Genomic DNA, 15,000 nt, shown 5'->3' on the forward strand with positions numbered 1-15,000 from the left:
GCCTAGTTAAGTAGTGCCGATACGGAGTGCTGATACCGATACTTTTACCCACAACATATAATGAAAATAAACGCACAGATTTTTTTTCCACCTGTGATGTTAGTTTTATTTTCCATTTCCATGTAGTTTTAAATGCTAGTAAATGTATGAGACTGCACTTTTTCCCATGCTGCTTTCAAGTAGAGCTGGGCAATATGACGATATATATCGTTATAGTGATAGAAAAGTGTATATCCCTGTGTATATGTGCCCTTTCTCCTCTATCGTTTATGTTGTGATAAACTAATTTTAACAATTTTATACAATTTAATATACAATGAGATACAATGAGATGTTCATTTTCAAACTCTGTCTTGCCCAAATTCACAAATATGTGTCCTTTGCCAAATTGCCATGAATATTTCCCGCCACCATCATTTTCAAGTTTCCAATATTACATATGGAATGGATACACATGAAATGATGGCTACATTTGCAGATGCCTAGGTTAATGTAACGTCAGTCTGAATTCAAGTGATCATTTTATTTCAAGACCGTTTACCCTTCAAAAGCAAAGTGCCGTAGCCAAAGTGATCATGTCAAGCATTTTTTTTCAGTTTAAAGGGACTCAATGTAGGATTTTTTGAAGTTAATTAATTACCTTCATGAGTCATTCGATGCTTCAAAGATTCATTAATAGGCAAATGGTGACCCTCCCAACAATTTTCGTGGGCCACTGTCAAAAACTGCCACTTGTAACTTTTGGCAGGCGGACCTGAACAAGCATCGCAATCTGACTTGCATTCACATTTGTATTTTGACTGTTAGCAGTTTTGGATGAAAATGAAATAAGATTGTTGCATGGTTAACACCAGACCTAATCACAAGTGAGATGTCTTTCAGATCGAAACGATTGTGTAGAACTAATGGCAGTATGGGAGTTCCCAGGCTAGTAAGATTGTTTATGACACTGTAGATTTTCAAACAGGCAGCCTTGGCCAATACACTGTATTGGTTACAGTCCCTGGAGCAATGTGGGGTTAGGTGCATTGCTCAAGGGGCACTTCGGCCATGGATGTGTTGGGAGAGGTAAGGGTGGGATTTGAACCTTCAACTTTCTGATCTTAAGCTCATCTCCCTAATTATTATACATGTTGTGTATTTTATGTGATCTGATCTTACATCATATTAGCTTAATAATAGCAAGGTTTTCAACTAGCAATGTGTTGTGTGGCACCAGAATGTACACAGTATAGGTGGGAGGAATTATTGAGCTTTAAAAGTTTAGAGTCATGAAGAGGAGTTGCTGTATTGCTATTTATTGATGTCTGTAATTGACGATCATGCATCATGAAAGCATTCTTGTGGGTGATTTCCAAATAAAAAATAGTGTTGGGTTGGACTACAGACAGAAATGTTAGTGATCCCCCTTGTGTGAAGAGAGTAGTAAAACTCTGCCAGTGTTTTCTGATTGCTGTAAGGCTCAATTTTCATGGATCTCCCCTCAGACTGAGAGAAGAGGTTGTAAACAAGTGAGCATATTTTAACAAGAATCCACGTATCTGAGGATAGATCAATGGGAGAAGGGTTGTGCTTCTGCTGAAATAGGCTACAAGACACTCCCGGCGAGAGATATGGGAGTGTGATGGTCTGTTTTTAAATACCATGGCAAAGTATTTACCTCAGTCACTTTGCAGTGAGAAAATGTGTTTTGAAGCTGTTACTTAGCCAGGCAAGCCAGACAACAACATGTATTGCCTCACACCATAGTCACCCTGCCCCTGTAGGCTTGCTGCACAGATTCTAGAACTAGACAGAGCATTCTAATCAGAGGACATGGCCAGGCCAGATTCATGGTGAAGCTACAGTGTGATTATTTCTTATGGTGCAAGATGCTAGAAAAAAATGACCTTGAAATCTGAGTTAAAAAAAAGCGTACAGACAGTACACTGCTTATATTTTCTTTGTGTACCGTACATGGCCTTTAACAAAATAATTCTGAAATTGTGGCACATTAAAAAATTACACATCATTCAAAATAAAGACTGCACGTTGAGGGGTAACAGACTTTATAGACAACAAACTGAATTGAACGATTTGTGAGGAAATTTTCTGAGGGAAGGTAGTCTGTTGTGCAATTTAGTCATGTAACGACCTTGGCCCTGCTCGTCTTCATTTCTCTTTGTGAGAATACAAGGGCATCCCTGTCCCTGTGGAGCCTCTGCATGCCAATTCAGATAGAGTTACGTTAAGCAGCTCCATCCAGTTACTCGCCCTCTCGCCAACTTCTCTCTCTCTCTCTCTCTCTCTCTCTCTCTCTCTCTCTCTCTCTCTCTCTCTCTCTCTCTCTCTCTCTCTCTTGCTATGTCTTTCTCTGTCTTACTCTTTCTCTTTCTCTCTCTCTCTCTCTCTCTCTCTCTCATATTCTATATCTCTCGCTCTCTCTCTTTCTGTCTGTCATTCTCTCTCTCTCTCTCTCTCTCTCTCTCTCTCTCTCTCTCTCTCTCTCTCTCTCTCTCTCTCTCTCTCTGTCTTTGTTTGTCTCCTGCTGTGATCACAGCTTTACCCTGTGAAGTTGAGTAGAGTGTCAGTGTACTGTATGGTCTCATTCTTACCATGATTTCTGCAGTATCATGTCATTATCCTTGTGTTCTATATTCATCCTTAAATCATCATTCAAATGGGGCTCAGTGGCTCAGTGGGCTAAGGGTCATCATTACCCTGGAGACCTGGGTTCGATTCCAAAACCAATCTTAATCATTCTCTCTCTCTCCCCACTTGTTACCTACATCTTTTTAAGATTATACTTTATAATCTCTTTCATTTATTTCATAAATCTGTTGGACCCAATGTGCTCTTATGACAGTTGGCAGAGGCAGTTTATGTGCTGTCAGTCGCTGCAGTTCATATACCTTGCATTGTCCTCAAGAGGATTTCTGCATTTCATTGTAGTTTATTTACAGATCTGCCATGGCACCATCATATGTGAAAAATGAAAACACAAGTCTGCACACCACGCTCCGGTTTCTCTTATTTTAATGTGACGTTTCGGGCAGCATGTCTGATGTCTGATAAAGGACATGCTGCCTGAAACGTCACATTAAAATAAGAGAAACGCAAGCTTGGTGTGCGGACACATTTTTCATGTGACACATTGCTAGTCCTGCACCTCAAACTTTTCTTGAGACGGATGTGCATGTTTTTAGCTTTGCTAAACATCAGCTGTTGCCTGGTTACCACCAGACCTAACCACAAGTGAGATTAGGTCTGGGGACCTGCCTACTGTGAATTCCGTAGGGGGCAGAATACTTGGTATTTCAGATCGAAATGATTGTGTAGAACTAAAGGCAGTATGGGAGTTCCCAGGCTACATCAGATTGGAAACCAGCTGTCAATCGAGCTTTAGATTCTGTAGTGTTCTAAGCAGTTTAGATTGACCTCGCCTACAAGGAAATGAAAAGGTGCTTGCTAGACTTAATCTCACTAGTGAGCGGAGGTGGGCATTGGCAATGTGGGACAAATGGTCAGAGCGAGGAAGAGCTGCACGGTAGGATGAATAATGGCACAGGGTCAGAGTTTGACCTTCGTGTGAGGAAATCCTCTGCTCACCTCCCAGAGCCCCTCTGAGTGATGGGAGAGGAGAGGCCTTAATCTCCTGAAACCACACAGCTTCATTTTTTATCTTCAAAGTTGCCCTCAGGTGTGTGTGTGTGTGTGTGTGTGTGTGTGTGCGCGTGCATACGTGCGTGCGTGCAAGCGTGCGCTAATGCGCATGCGTGGGTGGTTGTGTGTGTGTCAGGAAAAAGTAGAGCATAATACCAGCATTCTTTTCCCCTCGTTGTTTTGTGAATTCAAGTAGCAAGAGCAAAGGGAGCGAAGTAATGTGGTCAATCTTCTTGAGGATAAGGTGCACTGCAAGCTAAGATGACTGAAAGTATTATTTTTCTTGTAGAAATATTCTGTACTACTTGCACTGATTCACTGGGCAGGTTAAAAACTATATTTATGGAGGGGAAAAAAGAAAAATGCATAGGAAGACGGAAGAAAAGTAATTAAACGCTACAAATTCACAGCAGAGCTCCATAATTGAGTGAAGGCAGAGATTGAGGTCGAGTTGTTGCCTCAGGCACCTAAGAGGAGCCCCACGCAGGGTAAAGGCCACTAGCACTTGCAGACATGTTAAGCGCTGGTTAATTGCTCAACTTTTGCTCAACAATTGCTCTAACTGCTGGAGAATTAATGTGCTTGATTGAACTTAACTGCAGTGGCAGCTGTTGTGTAAATTGAATTAATTTATGGCTCAAATGGAGTAATGAAAAAACCCAGATCTGACATTTATCTCCAGCAGTGCAGGAAGACATAGAGCAGTTAAAATACTTAAAATTGTGTACTTTGTACATTATGGGTCAGGGAGACCGACACATTGTAAAGGCTAATATTTTGGGTTGTAAAAACAGCACCACTTGTTGCAAAGCTCACACATTTTGGGTGCCGTTTTGGACACTGTAGATTAAAGATACAGAATTTTGAAAGACAAGTACCTTTCACTGTTATAAAATGTATGAAATACAGGAAATTTTCAGCAAATTACAGTATGATAAGAGTATTTTCATTCAGTCATCTCCATGTTTGCACCAGCACCTACAGTACATTTACACGTCACATTTGAATTCAGTTCAAAAGTACGTTCCTCAAATACATACAGACAGGATGTACTCAGGGGCGGATCTAGCCATTTTGGGGCCCTAGGTGAAATATCAAACACGAGGACATGAAATTCTGTGTTTTGGTGCTATTTAAGTGTTCAGAGTTACATATATCTTCGATTACTTTGCACAAGTGACAAAGTCTACTTTTTTGTGTGTTTACTGCAACTGGTGAGACAGTTGGGGCCCCTATGGAGGACAGATTTGGTCTGGGCCCTAGGCATTTGCCATGGTTTGCCAAATGGGAAGTCCCCCTCTGTATATACTGTAGATATATGTGGGTTGGCAGGACATATTGTATTGCATTGTGTGAAAGAGATGTGGTAATGGTTAATTAAGAGACGTTCAGATTCAGGCCACCGTCTCTGCCGTTCACTCTGTTCTTCTGCTCTGTCTACATCAGATCAACTTCATTCATCCATAGCATCCAAGGACAGGCATGCATGGCTCAATGGTTAGAGAGCGGTGATCTTTAGATCAGAGGGTTGCAGGTTCGAATCTCACCCTCACCAGAACCTTCATCCATGGCTGAAGTGCCCTTGCGCAAGGCACCTACTGTAACTACACATTTCTCCAGGGCAAGTAACCAATATCCTGTACCTAAATAACTGTAAGTTGCTTTGGTTTAAAAGCGTCAGCTAAGAGTAATGTAATGTTATACCTCCAGTAATTTGTTCAGGGAGCATGAGCTGGATTCAGGTCTCAGTGAATGTGATGGGACCATTGTTGTTAAAGCTGTTTCTTATGACAATAAAGCATGTAGGCAGAAAGTATATGATTGGCAGCACAAGAGCACTTGAAAGGTTGCACTGCCTGCTCCTTTCTGCAGTTTAATTACAGAGTATTATCTTCCGGGATTGTTTTTGGGAAGTCTTTTCAGTCATCAGGTCACAAGGCTAAAGAGAGTTTGCATACATATTTGCAAGACATATTTTTGGCTCTTGCAATAAATCATGAAAAACCACCCCCAATTAATTGGCAAACAGAACAGGCGTAAAGTACAAAATAACAAACTATCCCTTTAGGCACACCCAATTAGTATGAGGAAAGAACACCTGTGTTAGCACACTACAACTATATTACACTACAACAAACCAAAATGTTTTCTGGGTCCACATCATTTATACTTCTTCAGGACAGGTGCTGTTTCCACATAGCCAGATATTTTTTTAACTGTGGATATTTTTTTTCTCCTTATTACATTGGTTTTGGCCTTCCGTTTCCATGTAAGTGGCGTTTTAAAATCCACATATCAAAAATCTGGCTTTAAAAATATCCCATTTAGGGGTCTAAAACGCATTTGTTACAATGTTTTTGAAGTTTTTATTTTATTTTTATCCACCTAAACAGGAGAAAAAATATCCACATTTAAAAATATCCGGCTACGTGGAAACAGCACCTGAGTATTGCCTCTTTCAAATGATGGGTGAAAGGGCACTGTACCATGAATGGGATTGCATGCCCATGGGTACCCGGGGTCGAGTCCCTCCCTACCCCAACTCTCTCTCCCACTCTCTCCTTGTCATGATCTTCACTATCCTCAATAAAGGCAAATTGCACAGGGCATTCATATTAGTGGTGGGAGATATTATCTGACCCTGTTTTACGGTTTGATGAGAAATCATTACAGGCATTTCTATTTGTTACAGTGCTGGATAATGCACAGCTACGTATGTGATCTTACTGTAGCCCCGTTTGGAAAGATAAGGCATAAGGCTAGCTGACATTATATAAAGAACAACCTTGCTGCTCCTTGCTTTACTCTCCCTCCAGCGATGTGAAGGTGAAGCAGCGCATCACAAATCCAAGCACAGACTCTTCCCCTTAGAGAGTCTCCAGCTCTCCCTGTTTCTCTAAATAAGAATGTTATTTTCTTCGGCTTCTTAAATCCATCTTTCTCTTTTGTGCTCAGGCTTTCTTTGGTCCTTTTTCTTTCCCACTTTCCCCCCTCTCTCTCTCTCTCTCTCTCTCACTAATGAAGACATAGAGTTGAAAGAATCCAAATAATAATTTCTCACAGTTACCTTGAACTAAATCAGACATTTATATATATATATCCCTTTGCATTTGCACTTCTTATTCTGTATACCTCCTGTGCACTTTGTGTCTGCTAGTGATGTTGGCTATGATTATGTCCTCGTTCAAAAGTCACTTTGGTTATAAAGCGTCTGCCAAATGCAATGTAATGTAATATATTATTTTGCTCTTTTCAGGTTAACCACACACACATCCCCCAGACACCCAAATCTGAGGAAATAGATGCCTGTTGAGGAGCCAGCACTTCCAGCACTACAAGAGGGAACAAAGGGATGGCGATGATCTCTCTGGCCTTGGATCGCCTCATTGGTCTGGACGCCTGAGGACAGACACCGCCGCTGGATGACATAGAGCTCTCTATGCCCCAGCTGACGAGCTGCAATCACTTCCAACGAGTATTCTAACACATAATGGCCCGTCTTATTTCCTTGGTTCTTGTTGAGAGACTTGCTCGGAAAGGCCACAGAACATAACTGCTGGATGTCACATAAGGGTTGAATGCTGCAATCATATTTGATCAAGGCATGGCAAATCTAGACAGGTGGACCAGATTTTTTTGTGCACCTTTGGCACTGAATGAACTTACTGAGCTGAAAAAGAAAATCTACTGGTCCTCAGAATTTTTTCATCTTGTGTGCTTGGTTGATTGCGAGACCCCTACCTCTGGTCATTAAGGAAACTCTAAGGAGACTATTGGTACATTCTTTTGAAAATCCATAGTCGATAAACCCGAGCTAGTTCTCCCGACATTCATCATAAATGCATTCTATTTCTAATGCAGTCCAACGCTAATGTTTTACAAACTCCATCTGCGCGGAACTGCCTTGAGTTTGTGTTTTAGAACCCTGACTTGATTTTCCGTTCTATTGCACTTTCCCGAGGCGGGGGTCGGTACTTTGCCACCAAGTCCCCTGGTTACAAAGCTCATAAGCTCAGCATGGCAAAGCCGTTCTACCGCCTGCAGCGCTTCTTACGGCGGACTCAGCTGCTCTTCCTCTTCCTGGGCGTGGCCTATATCATGGCGGGAAGCGTGCTGTTGCTGCAGCGGGCCGCACTCGTGGTCTCTCATCGAGGACTATCCTTGAGCTCCAGCTTCCTGCCTCTGCCATCTCTACCAGCTCCGCCCAGGGCGTTAGTCGTCGGAGGTGGTGGTGGTGGGGCACCAATCGTGCGAGCCGGTCCAATAGGCGCCAGGCTGCCAGGGAGCGTCGGTCGGTACCAGGCCAGTCAGCAGCCGGAGGACCAGCGAGCCGGGCCGCAGTGGCTGCTGTCTCGGAACCAGGAGATCCGGCAGCTGCGGCGGCGATGGTTCCACAGCCTCATGTCCGAGCAGGACATGACCAGAGTAGACCCAGTCACAGCCCGGAGGAAGATGCCACACAAAGGTATTGTGTGATCAGTTGAAATAACATTTACATGTAACAACCTCAACGACCGTTAGCAACTATCATTGGGGGTCACCGTAGCTTAAAAAATACTAGTAATTAAAAAAATCTATCCACATTTTTGGTGCAACCTTTTTAATGAATTAGCAGAGCTCACAAAAATCAACAGCTAATTACTGGAATCAAGTCCTCAATTACAAAAAAACAATAGGAACATACAGCAGCTGGCAGGGCTTTTACTAGCCAGGATGCACCCTCCTAGTGATGCAGTGTTGTTTCTAGTCAGACCAGGAGCAGTACAAATATCGTTTCTGAGCTCTGAAAAAATCGGCAACTCCTCCCACTTTGTCGGGAAGCAAACAACCAGTAGCAAACCAAGGGAGGCGGGTCAACCATGCTGATTGGGAAATGTTAATTTTTATGATCCTGGTCAGATTAAGTCTTGAAGAGATTTGAAAGTCGTTGATGATCAGGCTAGGCTTTTTCACCCTTTGTCCAGAATCCCCAACTTCTTCTTACAATCCCCTGTCAGGCCAGCCACAGCAGGGGCATAGTCTGTAGTAATGCCTGTGTCTGTTTCTGTTTTGAAAACAGGCACATACATCGGCTGCTTCCTAGACGATGCCAAGGACCGGGCTTTGAAAGGAACCGTCTTTTATGATTTCCGCAGAATGACTAGCAGCCTGTGTCAGGACACCTGCTCGGAAAGGTAAGCCTACCCCCTGTGATGCACTTTTAAAAATACCTACCTGTGTTTCCTTTGCTTTTTCCTTGTTGTCAAATTTGTTAGTGAAGCAGATGCAGGTGGTAGGTCATAGAGTTTAGAAACATACAGCTCCGAAAATACTTGTTCTTGTGTATATTGTTTGTTTTAAACTTCCCAGCTGCTATACATAGAAGACATTATTCGTAGACATATCGTCTGTGTCTGTGTTTTGCTGTGGACATAATTGAATAGTTGGATGACCTACTTTTTTGCACAAGTCTAATCTTAACGTTGGGAGTCAAGGTGGGAGGCATTTTGTGAAGGAGGATGTGGCTACCACCTTCCTTCCTTCACAGTCTGTACTGTCACTGTGCAGTGCATTTTCCAGTGTTAAGCCAACACTTAAAGGTGCACTGTGTAGGATTGTGGCCAAAGAAGGTATTGCAACTGTGCTGCTCATTGAAACTGTGCTGCCTATTGCAAAACTGGATCTTCCCATGGATATTAACTTAATGATAAACTGATGCTGGTATGACCTAAGTACAATAAGTTTTGCTGTTAAAAATGTCTATTCCTGGAAATTCAAAAATGGCGGACCATCGGCAAGATCCCCCTTTTCATGTGGAAAAAAAACAAAACATTTTCCCACTCATAATGAATACTAATGAATTTGAAGGTGTTGGTAAGTATTTGTGAAAAAGGTAACATTTGTGAAGGGGCAGCACGAATTCTGGAAAGACATTTAAGACATTTACAGGAGTCCTATTTACTGTAACAGTCACAGTGTTGGTCTTACTCTTAACTTGTTGAATCAACACTTCAAAGTTTGCTGTGTGGGAAACACAGGCAGACAGATGGGGTTCGTTTTCAATAGATATCTAGTCTAGTCTAGTCTACTCTTGGCTTCAGTCAGAGAATGATGAGACAGCCAGGGCCTGTTAGGATGTGGAGAATACATGGCTCTGTGTGTGTGTGTGTGTGTGTGTGTGTGTGTGTGTGTGTGTGTGTGTGTGTGTGTGTGTGTGTGTGTGTGTGTGTGTGCGTGTGCGTGTGCGTGTGCGTGTGTTTGTGTGTGTGTGCGCGTGCGCGTGCGTGTGTGCGTGTGTGCGTGTGCATGTGCATGTGCGTGTGTGCCTGTGTGAGTGTGCGTGTGTGTGAGAGAGAGAGACAGACAGACAGACAGACAGACAGAGAGAGAAGGCTAGAGAAACAAAAAAGAGGAAAAAAGAGGAGTGGAAAAAGCACACACACACACGGACTGTGTGATAGCCATTGCCAGCTGGCAGGATCCAGGGCTGGGGACTTGGAGATTAGCCAGGTCACTCGCCACAGCCAAGTCTCCCTTCCTTCTTCAGGACGCAGATGTGCCACTCTCTTGGTTTAGAGAGTGTGGCCTGAGTGTGAATATGCTATCAGCTGGGCGCAGTATACACACCTGCCCAGACTTTGTTTTATTTTATTTGGTCATTGACCACCATTCAAAAGTAGGGGTTTAAAGAAGGTTTAGCACTCAGCTGCTTATAATTGCTTAGAAATTGAATTTGCCTCTGTCATGTTTTCCCTTAAATATCCCCATGTTGTATGGTAATCCTAGCCAGGTCATGATCTCCAAGTGACGTAACGCCAAGCCAAGAGCAATGTAAATATCGTTTCTGATCTCCAGAAAAATCGGGAACTCCACCCACTTTGTCGGCAACCAGTCAACCAGTAGCAAACCTATGGAGACGGGTCAACCATGTCGTTTGGGAAACATTGATATGCAGACCAAGTCTCAAAGAGTTTTGAAAGTCGATAATAATCAGGCTATGGTAATCCATGCAGACATTATTAATGTTTTGAAACTTTAAATTCTATAGACAAGAAACATAACTGAGGATTTTTTCATTTATTTGTTATGTTATGAGAGCTATCATCGTAGAAGGAGAGAGGTGCCGCACACTCACAAGTTAAATAAACAGTTTTTTAATGTGACCACGTTTCGGCCTGCCGGCCTTCTTCAGGACACGTGACCTGAAGAAGGCCGGCAGGCCGAAACGTGGTCACATTAAAAAACTGTTTATTTAACTTGTGAGTGTGCGGCACCTCTCTCCTTCTACAATTGTATTTTCTGGTTGCCAGCACCTCTGTTTCTGGTGTGCGTTTTGCACCTCCACTCATGAGAGCTATCATCACCATGAAAACACAATTAACCATGTTTGACAAAACACAACAGCCTGAATGTTTCACATTTTAACGGGCATCATATGCAGCGACGGGATGACATTAATTCTGATCTTAAACATCTGCAAATGCAGTACATGCAGCCAGCCCCTGGCTATTATTCACATCTTCAGAGCCAGCATGGCATGTCTTGCTAGGAGCTGTACAGGACTGCTTCCCAAACTTTTTCAGCGGGGACCCCCTTTTGGACTCAAGAATATTTTCGCGACCCCCCCCACCCACCATACAGTAGTCTTAGCCTACATTAGTGGACAAACTATTAATGGAAAATCTAGCAACATTATGGACAAAAAATTGCCTAGGCAATATATTGCTAGATTTTCCATGAATGGTTTGTCTGCTAATATTGCTAGAAATCAACAGGACAGCAAATACATCTATTAGTTGTTAGCTGTTAAAGGGGTAATCCGGTGTGAAATGATTTACGTTGTGTTAAAACATGATGATGAGCCCTAACTTTTGCCTCATACCTCGCCTCCAAAGGTCCCCTGCATTCCGAAGTCCAAGCGCTAGTCAAAAATTCCAGAGCTAGGTGAAGTTTAGCTTCTGCTGTGATGGACCGGCACCTGTCTAGCCATCGTTATAAATCTCTACTTTCCACTCATTTACGAGGCTCAAAGTTTCTCAATAGGCCTACTTCATTCCGGAAAGTCGTGGGGTTCTTGACATGTAAAACGAGGCCTAGAGAACTTTGGTAGTCCACCGTTTGTTTAGAAACAACGTCATTCTTACAGGGTGTTGCAAACGCCGAAATCCAAGTGCAGAGATAGAATCAGCAAAGGAGATATGTCCAGTGTGTCTACTCACTACTTTTCTGGGTGGTACTGCACTCTAGGGGCGCCAGCGAGTGAAGACAGACTTCATTCGAATGAATGGGCTGCACTCTCTTCACAGCGCCCTCTAGGTGAACTGCAGGCATGGATTGATACACTGGACATATCCCCTTTGCTGATTCGATCTCTGCACTTGGATAGCTAAACTTCACCTAGCTCTGGAAGTTTTGACTAGCGCTCGGACTTCGGAATGCAGGGGACCTTTGGAGGCGAGGTATGAGGCAAAAGTTAGGGCTCATCATCACGTTTTAACACAAATCTTCAAAATCGTAAATCATTTCACACCGGATTACCCCTTTAACTTGTGGATTTCCTGTTTTTATGCAATGTCCCTTTTGTCCACGACCCCCCTTTGGTACCTCCACGATCCCCCTAGTGGTCCCGACCCCCAGTTTGGGAATCACTGCTTTACAAGACTGCTCAGCCATGCATCAGCTCCCATATATTAGCTAAAGTAGCGCTTCCCAAGCTGGGGGCAGGGGAGATATTGCAGGGGGGTCGCATAGAGAAGGGAAGAAGGTCTGTTTGCATAAAACCTTGAATATTATGCCTTCATGTAGCACTATTCCATTTCTGTAGCCTCTTACAGATGGGCCCGTCCATGGACCTATTCACTGTTTGCTGAAAATACGCAACTGCATCATAACAACATTGCTATGACAATGAAGAGAGTCTTAAGTAACAGACTAAGACTTGGTCATTGGTGTCAATGATTATGAGGTTATAACATAGCTAAGGGCTTAAACTGGTACAACAGTATGCATTGTTTGAAATGTATTTACTTTTTTAGTGAAATTCATATTAAAATTTAGCAATGTTAAGAGATACAATATATTTCACGTTTGCAATATGGGAGATGGGGTGCTACGAAAATATTCTTGGGACCAAATGGGTGATCCAGCAGAAACAGTTTGGGATGCGCTGACGTAGAGGGAATTGTGTGTTGCTGTGGGTGCCGCTCCAGAGCACGTCGACTCGGGAGCGGATCTGCTTGCGATGCGTTGACCCCTCCCCCCTCCCCTCCTGCTCTAGATCCTGCTGTGCTCCTCAGCCATAGAGCTCGAAAGTGACGTCACTTCCCCCGATTTCATGGGACCTCAACGGCGTTTTTAGCCGAAAATCGTAGCATGTAATCCAATGGCGGTATTAAAATGGCATTTCGATCCCCTTCGAGTTGTGCCACGAGCTCCATATATGTTGTTTCTGATATTTTTGCCTAATTTTTCGTATGAACCCCTAAACTTTTTAGAAAGCTGTGTTTCTTCACATTTTTCATGCCGACGGCCTCGGAACAAAACATTGATACTTCTGCTTGAATAATCTTTATCTATCCTCTTAAACAGCATATTTGGAGCCCAGCGCATATCATGACTGAGATCNGAAGATATTTACTCGCTACCATGTTGTTAGATGGTCAGCAGAGGTCCCGTGAAACGCGGAACTAAGGGGCGGGACTTTCGAGCTCTATTAGCATCTAACTACAGAGACACAGAGCCTATAGATGTGTCCCATCATTTTCTTGCACATGCTGATCTGGTTGTTCTAGTTGTTTCTATACAATGCAAGACAGGGAAATTGCGCAAAAGTTTCTTCCCTCAAGCCATCTGCTTTTTAAATTTTAGGCCATTGTTTTCATTTTTTGTTATTTTCCCCCTGTTTTATGTGTATGCATTTCTGTTATTATTAATACAGAGTCAGTAGAGAGCAGTTGCAACTTTCATTTCACTGCCCAATTGTGTCAGCACAAGAAAGCATGTGACAAATAAAATGTTGAATCTTAAATCTTGAATGTATACTGTGCATGTATGGGACAAATCTGGAGGTGGGACAAGTCTGTTGTGGAACAAATCTGTGGGCTCTGCAGCTTTCCAGTCAGACCGTTCTCCTCCTTAGAGACACAGCCTTCCTCCGCCTCCCTTCCCTCCTCCCGCCTTTCCCCGGTGCTGTGAATGTCACACACACACACACACACACACACACACACACACACACACACACACACACACACACACACACACACACACACACACACACACACACGCACACACACACACACACACACACACACACACACACACAGCGGCAGCATCCTAAATTTGCATAGAGGAGAAGGGAAAAGGGCTCACCTCCAAGGTTGCTATGGCAACACCCACCGCCACCACCATGCCACATCTTTATCCTGCCGAAGATCAGTGAACAGGAGTGAGTGAAATACCACTGCGATGCTCCTTCATGGTGGCCACAGCGATAGACATCATATAGAATAGGCTACTATAGTATTTTATATTATGTCTATGGCCACAGCTGCCACGTCGAGCTCTGTGTCATCACTGAGCAGTAATCAGGGATGTAGTGTGCGTGGTATGCGGGGATAGGTAGTCCACCCACTTCTCCTGAGGTGAGATTTAAAAAATATATAATAAAAAAGATTTAAAAATGCAGTAACATGATAAGTTGCCTATGTAATTGATGTTGTCACAAATCACGTAACCCCACTTTAAAAAATCCACTACACCACTGGCAGTGTATGCTCTGATATGCTCTGAACTTATGCTTGCAAATATATCATGATTTAATTATTTGTAATAGTTTGTTTCTGTAGTGCAGTAGTGCATAACCTTTGATGCTCAAAGTGCTTAACCTCAGCTGGCAGGTGCGTCGGAGATGGCCCATGGGTCACTCAGCAGACAACTTGAAAAAACTCCCGCACACTGACCATTTCGCTGTTTTACTTTAATGAACGACATTTCAGTACTAGACCTTCATCAGACAATTGAAAGACTTGGTTAGTAGTCGTAATGATTCAGTAAAAGGAGGGGTACAGCAGGTATACAGGGTCAAAGACTTTTTTGGGCTCAGATGTGGCGCAGCAGCATCTAATGCCCATACATTAATTGGTAATTAGTGGTTGAAATGCAATGAATATGCTTCTTAGATAGTCCACTAAAAACAAACAAATAAAGAAGATCCATTTTGCCGCCTTGACGTGTGCTGCTGCTGAAACGTCACTGACCCACACGTAGGCTACAATTTGATTTATGTGAAGGGAAGCACATCAGGTGGATAGGGACACTCGGTAGGTTCTAGACAGCTAATTAACTTTGTGGAAATGGTTGAACACCTGGCTGGCCTGT

At 43.1% G+C, this 15,000-nt stretch overlaps 1 protein-coding gene across 1 annotated transcript in view; it reads left to right on the forward strand.

Moving 5' to 3' along the window:
* The window catches only part of LOC134454259 (sialate:O-sulfotransferase 1-like), a 35,676-nt gene that overhangs the window by 2,220 nt on the left and 18,456 nt on the right, over positions 1–15,000 (forward strand). Inside the window, exons 2-3 of the mRNA XM_063205158.1 lie at positions 6,899–8,107; positions 8,702–8,816. Coding sequence (XP_063061228.1) covers positions 7,660–8,107; positions 8,702–8,816 — 563 coding nt within the window. The 5' untranslated portion in view covers positions 6,899–7,659. The remainder of the gene's footprint in view (positions 1–6,898; positions 8,108–8,701; positions 8,817–15,000) is intronic.

This window comes from Engraulis encrasicolus, chromosome 8 (assembly GCF_034702125.1).
Source record: "Engraulis encrasicolus isolate BLACKSEA-1 chromosome 8, IST_EnEncr_1.0, whole genome shotgun sequence".
Lineage (NCBI taxonomy): Eukaryota > Metazoa > Chordata > Actinopteri > Clupeiformes > Engraulidae > Engraulis > Engraulis encrasicolus.